The following is an 8,374-nucleotide window of genomic DNA, read 5'->3' as shown; positions in this document are numbered from 1 at the left end:
TGCACATTTAACAATAAGTTAGTAACATAATTTATTCCTATTTAATAGTTAAAAACTAAAGCTAATGAGAATTAGCAGCAATAATCAGAAAATCTTAAGCAAACAAAGTTTACAATAACTACAAATTTAATCATCAGACTTAATTAAATAAACAGACATTAGTATTGATAAATACAATCTAATTATAGATTAAAAATTACAAAACGTTTTTAAAAACAATGCATGCCTATCCATAACTAAAGAAAAAAATTAGATGTAGATAAAGAATATGTAACAAATTCTAAATAAAATAAGACATTATTATAAACATGAAACAAGAGTTAAAAATATTGACGCTTAAATTTTTATACATCAAAATTAAAGATAACTTGACCATTTTGAAACTTTTTTTATAGCATTTAATGCACTTAACTCGTAAAACCTACTGATACCCCGTATAAAGAAAACTACATAAATTAGGAATAAGTCTCTTAAAAGCGCTAAATAATTTTATTTATGTCAATAAACAACTAAAAATCTTGCCGTCTTAAATTAACATAGGAAATGCCATTTAAATGGATCGTTCAACAGAATGTTTGGAACGGAGATTGGAAGGACGCGTCGTTTGACGTCATGAAATACGTCATCACTGTCCCTGTCTATTCCTCCGTTCGGAGTTGCCGAAAGGGTTGCTTAATTGCCTGAACGGTTGCATGTAATTGGGTTACCATACTTTGTTATTTATCTTTACTTTTGGCTCTTATTTCATTTCATCATATGATTCTATTATATCATAGTTTCTCAACGACGTTCGTAAAGGGAGGAAAAAGAAATCACAGACGCTGTAGAATATTGATTGATTTTATTGAAACTAAAAAACTGTTCCGTCTCATCTATAAAAAAATTTCATCCGATCATCCTCTTCCTAACGTCGCCGCCATTTTTATTTACATTTGTATATGTCATCACATAAAATTGAAATGTCATAAACAGCAAACGATCTGATTGGTTCACGTAAGAAATTGCCTGAACGGTTGCAGATATTTCGTGCAACCGTGATTTCTATATCACACTAGGATTTTTCGAGCAATTTTTGGAGAAATTACACTTACAGTTGCACTTACACTTACAGTTGCACTTATTTTCTCTCGTGTNGTTAATTACTCACATTATATTTCTCATTCGTCTTGTTCAAAGATTTCAATTCTTTCACTATATATTTCGTAATTAACACGACGACCGACATGAAGCCATGTATAACATAAACAAATTAATTACGTATCGAAGTTGCCAGGTACACGTAGCAAAAATATATCACGGTTACAATAAAAGACATAAGCAAATAATAAATCTAAGTTAAGTAAGAGACGTAGGCGAGAACGAATTATATTTCAATAAGTTCGATGTGTGGTACGGTATTTATATATCTGCACGTTAATTAACATTCTAATTTATGTGGAGAAACTTAGCTTAACTTTAACCTGCCATTTTGCTTATAAACAATCAGCTGGCATTGACGTCATAGGTCATATGTGTGATATTTGTGATCTTCTTCTTGAAGTGCAAGTACCCAATTATACAGTGTTGACTTTTTTCTTTTTACTGATAGCAAAATTAAGGAAATCGACTCATAAATCAAAAAAAAAGTTATACGCATTTTGAATATGCGAATCACTATTGGCAGTTACGTCATTTTCTTAATTTGAATCAAACTTCAAAATCGGGGCCTAATCGCAATTTCAGTTCAAAAAATTGTGAAAAAAAACTGTTTTAGTCGTTAATCATCATGAAAATCTGTGGCATGTCAGCAACGGATAATGGCTTTCAATTGTGTGTCGCATGTCCTAAACAAAAAAATTTGTCACAAAATAAACAATTTGTTGCAAATAAACAAAATATACGATATGTTAAATTGAACATTGTAACATATCTTAAACAAAAGAAGTTATTTTAAAAAATAATTGATAATAAGTTGTAATGTATCAGAAAAATTTGTAATATTTAAAAAAATACATGTATAATGATAGGTTAAAAGGTATTTCATTGCTGTCCTTTTTATTATTTTTTCCGCAACTATAATTTTTACATATTTTTCGTAAATAACATTTGCCATAAATTACTTTTTAGGAATTCCACGACACAATATTGTGTCATACCATGGATCATTGGATGTTACACATCAGATAGCACTAATTTTAAGTTCATGCCTTTTAGACGTGTTAGTTGATTGAATTTTGATATTTATGCTATTAAAACTTTTTCATATGAAGTTTTCAAAGAGGTAAAATGAATTAAATTAAACATAATGCCAAGAAATATTTTATTGGATATTTCAAAATTGAGAGGTTTACAAATAATTTAATATATTGGAAGAGGCAAAGAGCAAAGGGAAAATTTAAAAAATACTTGGTTGAAAATACCTTGGGTTGCCGAATTAATAAAACTGGCTCAATACTGGTTCATACTTTTGAGCTAGAGTCATAGTAAACAATAAACAATAAGATAGTAAGGAAAAAAACTAAATAAAATCATTATTGCACTACTTTTAGAAACGTAAATAAAAGCTTTTAATAAAGGTTACTGGCAGGAATACATTTCTTTGATTTAGGCAATAAATAAAAGCAATTTTAATTCGTTTCGAAACAATTGTTTTACTGAAAATGTTGCCGACTCTACGAAAACTCGTACTTGTGTTCTTATTAAATAGGAAAAATATTAATGTCATAGAATGTCATAGAATTTACGATTACTTTATTAAAAAAAAGCATAAGTTTAAAAGTTATAAATAAAAAAGTATACCACAGAACAATTGGTGCTTTTAATAACAGATTTACTGTTTCATTATTATTTTTATCAAATTAATTTTTTCCAAATTTCATTTTTAAATCAAAAAATTTAAAATATATTTAAGCGAAATCAGAATAACATCTTCATTAATAGCAATTTATAGGGCAATTATTAAAAATTATGAATTTCTAAGAAAACCTTTAAGTAATTACTTTTAAAGCTAAAATTATGTTTTAAGCTGAATTTTTGAAAAAGAAAGAAAAGAAAAAATAATGTACGTATTCTTAATGAATCCGTAAAAGTAGCTTTATTATAATTTAGTGACGTATAAAAATTCATGAGGATATTTGTTTCTTATAACTTTTGAAATGGTAAACATTTCAATCTGAAAGAAAATAATTTTTTGAAAAATTAGTGTGGAAAAAAAAAGAAATTTTTGACAAAAAAATTATAGTAAATAATTTACTCTATTTCTATGACATTGACTTGAGAATAATAAGAAATGCTGCATTAATCTAATGAATAACAACAAAACTTTTGAATAACAACAAAAATAACTGTATTCAATAAAAAAATAATATGCAATTGCATATAACTTTTTTAAAAATTGAAACAATAAGTTAATTAGCACTTTAGGAGATTTAAGAAATGCCTTCTTATTAACGTCTTAATTTTGAAAATAAAAAAATATTTTCAGGATATTGTTAACTATTAAATGCTATTTGTGAAAAAAATATAGTTCCGTTTAGTTCCTTTTCTGTTTTTTTTTTCTTTTTTGAAGTTAGAAAGCTACTTATTAAGTACTTTTTTTGATTTTCTGAGAAAGCACTTAGATACCTCCTGTATCTTAATTTTTTTCTCTTTCCTGTTAGTAAGTTATTTGTTTTAAAACTAGTTTAGGATTTTAAGCTAACGAATGGTTCAAATGTATTTTTTTATTGATAGACAGTTTATTGTCTGCAAATGAGTTTTTTTTAAGCCAAGATACATTATGAAATAAGATTTTTTTTTAAATGAGTTTAAATAGAATGTTTCATATTAGTCCTGTAAAAAGTGAAAATTGTGTCCTTTACCAATATATTAAGTTATTTGCAATATATTAAGTTTATATTGGTATAACTTAATATATGTTACCAATATATTAAGTTATACCAATATAATATTAAGTAATTCAATATAATATGTTATACCAATATTAAGTACCAATAATGTGTACTGTAGAATGTGAAAATTGTGTCAATAGCTGTTTAACAAACACTAAAATAAATTTCAATCGTTAAAGTATAGTAAAAGCAAAGACTCAGCAAGATTCATTACCATTAACAGAAAAGTAGTTAAGACTTAGAAGTTATGATGCATTATCCATATTAGCTTCTGATATGCAGTATTTTATTATAGTGTTGACAGCATATTTTTCTTTACTCATGTCTTCATCATTGGTCATGACTCCAGATAAGAAAGCTGTAACTTGTTCTGCATCAACAATATTTCGTAAATGCTGGCATAATAGATAAAAAATATTATTGCTGTTTCCACTTTCAATGGATTTGTATAAATCGGAGTGCAATTTTGTGAGATCTATTAACTCTTCTGCTGGTATATCACTTACAGTATCAACAAAAGCACTGAATTTATCAATGATCTTTAAAGCTGTGCCTTGAGATTCTAGAGTGGATATTGAGGTATTGTTACTCACATTATATTTCTCATTCGTAAATTTTCTAACGAGTAGATCAACCAGCAACAATATTCCATTGGTGTCAGCATTTTGGATCATCAAAGGATTAGAATAGGGAAAAGATTTGTTGCTTCCAATTTGTTTCATAGAATGAATCATATTTATCAAAACATTGTTGAGGTTTTGTTGATATGTGGGTCCCATAACAGTTGGATGTGGATATCCCTCTACATTTAGAGATTCAATCTTGCGTTTATCACGAACGCCTTTAAAAGAACAGGTTTTTCCCTTACTGTTTTCTCTCTTGATGCACCAAATTGCAAATCTGTTACCTGCGTTTATTACTCTATCAACTTTCTCCGAAGAATTTGAAGAATCCTTCCGGACAATTTGTAATAAGTCGTAATAGCCCAACTTTTTAAAAACTTCCAAAGGTGGCAAATCTTTAAATTTTCTATATTCAACCGAATCTTTATTTTTGTAATAATGATAAATGAGTCCGAAAATAAAATGAATGGAATATTTCATAATTGATTTTCCCTCCTTATGGTTAGTATCAGTGAGACTTGGATCTTTTTCTACAGCTGCCTTCATAGCTCTTAAATTAACATTTTTAATAGCATAATGAAACGGTAAAAAATTATTACCATCGTACAGCTTCATATTTGCACCTCTGTTTATTAAAAGTACCATTTGGTCAATTTTATCTGATTTTGTAGCCAAATGCAAAGGAGTAGATCCATCATCTGATACTGCATTTATATTAGCATTTTTGTCTAATAACGTTGTGGCGAAATCTGTCTCAGACCGCAGTGTTGCCAGATGAAGAGCTGTAAACTTCTCTTTTGTCAATGCTTCGAGATTGGAATCTTTCCTTAGCAGTTCATGAAATATTTTCAATTGCCCAGTTGCTATAGAAAAATGCAAAGGTGTGTAAGATTGCTTGGAGGTCATACTGACGTCTATCTTATCGTTCTTTAGAAGTTCAAGCGCGGCATCTACATGTTTAAAATAAATAGCAAAATGAAGAGGGGTCCATATATTATCTGACGTGACTGCGTTAATATTCACTTCCTCCAACTCTTTCTTACCTGAAAGAAGGTACTGTATCATGTCTACATTTCCTGCCATTGCTGCAAAGTGTAGAGGCGTCATGTTATCTTTGTTTCCAGCATTGACTTCTACTTTACCGCTGCTTAACAAAGCATCACAGATTTCTCGATCCCCTTTCATGACAGCCAAGTGAAAGGGCGTCAGACCGAAATTTGACTTAGCATTTATTAAAATTTTATCATCGGCAAGTAAAATCTTAATTGCTTTTACTATACCTCGTACAGCATAATGCAAAGGTGTGTAGCCTGATTTTTCTCGTTTATTTATTTCGATTTTATTGCTAGCAAGTAAATTCTTAATGGTTTTGAAAAATCCTCTTTTAGCTGCTATATGCAATGGCGTTACTTTGTCTCCTGCAGTTTGGACATTTACGTCTGCATTTTGATCGACTAAGAACTTTACAAAACCAGAATTTCTGGTACTCGCAGCAATGTGAATCGGGGTGAATCCTTTTTCGTCTCTAGCATTTAAGAGTTGTTCTTGTGTCCCGCTAGAAAAAAATCGCATCGCAATTTTAACATTTCCACTTTCAGCTGCAGCGTGCATGACATTTCTCTTCATTTCAAAAGTAGCATGCATGTTTGCACCCGCATCAAGTAAGGTAGGAATATATTCCAATGGTCTAGTTTGATCTTTACTTCTGGCTGCATTATAAAGATCTCGATCGATATCTCGAAATTCTACTTGACTTGATTTTGACAAAATTGCCACTAATTGAGGCTTTTCTTCATTAAATTTACGAAAAACAAGCCTCAATCTTCCTTTTTCATCTCTTGGGACTTGAAGAGTTGGATTTGCTTTCTGATAAACTTTTACTGGCTCAGTCCATTCACCAAATTTAGAGTAGGTTCCATTTACTGTCAACTGCACAGCATATCTTACTTTGGACTTATCATCCCAATCTCCATAGTTTGATGCAATATGAGGTTCATTAAAGTCGATGTCTAGTACTGGTTCTGGTATATCTTCTATGACATTTAAAACCATTTTTGTTATGTTAGTTTTGAGGTCTTTTAATCCATCTATTCTTTTGGAAATATCATCATATAATTCATTTTTAACATCTTTAATGAAGTCTTTGTTTTTTACTTCTTCCAACGTCTTAACGACTTCGTTAATTAATCCTTTGGCTCTAGTAAGCGATGCTTTGAATTCATTGAAAGTAGTAATCAAAACATCGAATGCTTCATTAAATTTCTTATCTCTTCCTGTTTGGTAGTAATAATCGGCAAGATAAGAATGTTGCTTAAGGAGGAAAAACATAACTGATGCATATGTTTGAGTTCCATAAAATAAAGCATATAATGCTTGAAACGCTTTTGTGTCTTCAGCATTTTCAGGAATAGCAAAATTATTATTCTTATCCATAAGTTCAAGCAAATCTGAGTGTAAACCTTCTGGTTTGCGGGCTTTTTGCAAGTAACTAAGAATCCCATCTTTTTCCTTCAATCTGAAAACGAACTGGTGTAAAGGAAGTTTACTTATTTCTTTTCTTTTCTCTTCGAAATACCTAACAAATTTGTTAATTTTACTAAGTATTGATTGAATTTCTCGACTTTTAAGTGTAGCTAGTACATTTTTAAATCCCCAATTCATTTCCGCTCTCGTTTTTTCTACGCTATTAAAAGTCTTTGTGACCACTTCTGTCACTTTTTCCATTGCCTCTGACATTTTATCGAGCTTCCTGTCGATTTCACTAAACCTTTTCTCCATTATGGCTTTAATCTCATCAAAATTCACATCATCGCATTCCATTGCTGTTGCGGCAATATTCATTCCGAATTCTGCTACATGAGCTGCCGCAGCTATGCCAGATGTTGCTATTTTTACGGTATCAGTAACGAGAGGAATTTCAGGAATATCACCAATTAGATTAGTTACGAGTCCAGTTGCATGACCAGCGTATTCTAAAGCCTTGCACGTCTTTTTTCTTTCTTCAATTTCCTCCATAGCTTCTTGGTATTCAGCATCGATGTCCGCGTTATCGTCGGCAGCACGTTTTGCAACTACATTAGTTATAAGAGTTAGATTAATATGCATGTTGTTGATTTGGTAAAAAAAATAGGCTTAACTGACTGCCTAAATCAAATTACTGTGATTTCGAACTAAGTGAATAGGTCCAAAACGTTTGATGTACATATAGTTCTTCGACATCTGGTAATATTCCGATTGAAAGACAGTTGTCCTACTACGTAAAAAAAAACACACTTCTTTGATAGATGTCAAAGCAGTAAAAAAAAATAAGCCCATTGTGTGTCTTTGCAGTGAAAAACCGAGTGACTTTATTTCATATTGACAGCCATGTGTTTTGCAATGAATTATGAACAAAATATCTAATGTGAAGGTCTGTAGATGCTCAGATTTTATAACTTTTTGATACTTTTGACAGGCATCAGATCTAGAAATTAACTTTAAAGCTGTCATATATTTGTATCTTGTAAGAAAAAAACATTTTTTTTCGAGAACAAAAAATGTATTTAGGTAATATTTCTAAAATTACTTACACTATGCAACAAATGAAGCAAAAGGAAATAATTAAATACTTCTTAAATTAGAAAAACAAAACATTATAAGAGTAAAAAGATATAAACTAATAAAAATATAATTTTTCTTCAAATTTTATATTCAGGAATATTAGCTCTTGATTTTGTATATAAATTAGCACACCAGAGATTTTATATATGGTTTCATTTTCGTGTCATTCTAAAAAAGATCCCATTTTTTAAATTTGAACTTTTAAATTCGATACGATATGTTGCGAATGTAAAAATTTATTGAAGAATATAAAATATTTGAAAATATTTTTATAAGTTGCGA

At 29.9% G+C, this 8,374-nt stretch overlaps 1 protein-coding gene across 1 annotated transcript; it reads right to left on the bottom strand.

Annotated features, from left to right (window-relative positions):
* Positions 1 to 2,292: 2,292 nt before the first annotated feature.
* On the bottom strand, positions 2,293 to 7,641 carry LOC139426360 (delta-latroinsectotoxin-Lt1a-like). Its single transcript, XM_071184904.1, has one exon. The coding sequence runs from the start codon at positions 7,595 to 7,597 to the stop codon at positions 4,115 to 4,117; it is 3,483 nt and encodes a 1,160-aa protein (XP_071041005.1). The 5' UTR covers positions 7,598 to 7,641; the 3' UTR covers positions 2,293 to 4,114.
* Between the last annotated feature and the right edge of the window lie 733 nt (positions 7,642 to 8,374).

Source organism: Parasteatoda tepidariorum, chromosome 9, assembly GCF_043381705.1.
Source record: "Parasteatoda tepidariorum isolate YZ-2023 chromosome 9, CAS_Ptep_4.0, whole genome shotgun sequence".
In the NCBI taxonomy this organism is placed as follows: Eukaryota; Metazoa; Arthropoda; class Arachnida; order Araneae; family Theridiidae; genus Parasteatoda; species Parasteatoda tepidariorum.
Note: the sequence above shows the minus strand (reverse complement) of the source record. Positions and strands in the feature narration are given on the sequence as shown.

What these genes read in the sequence shown, in the direction of transcription:
- LOC139426360 (XM_071184904.1), bottom strand. Translation starts at nt 7,597, where the DNA reads ATGCATATTAATCTAACTCTTATAACTAATGTAGTTGCAAAACGTGCT.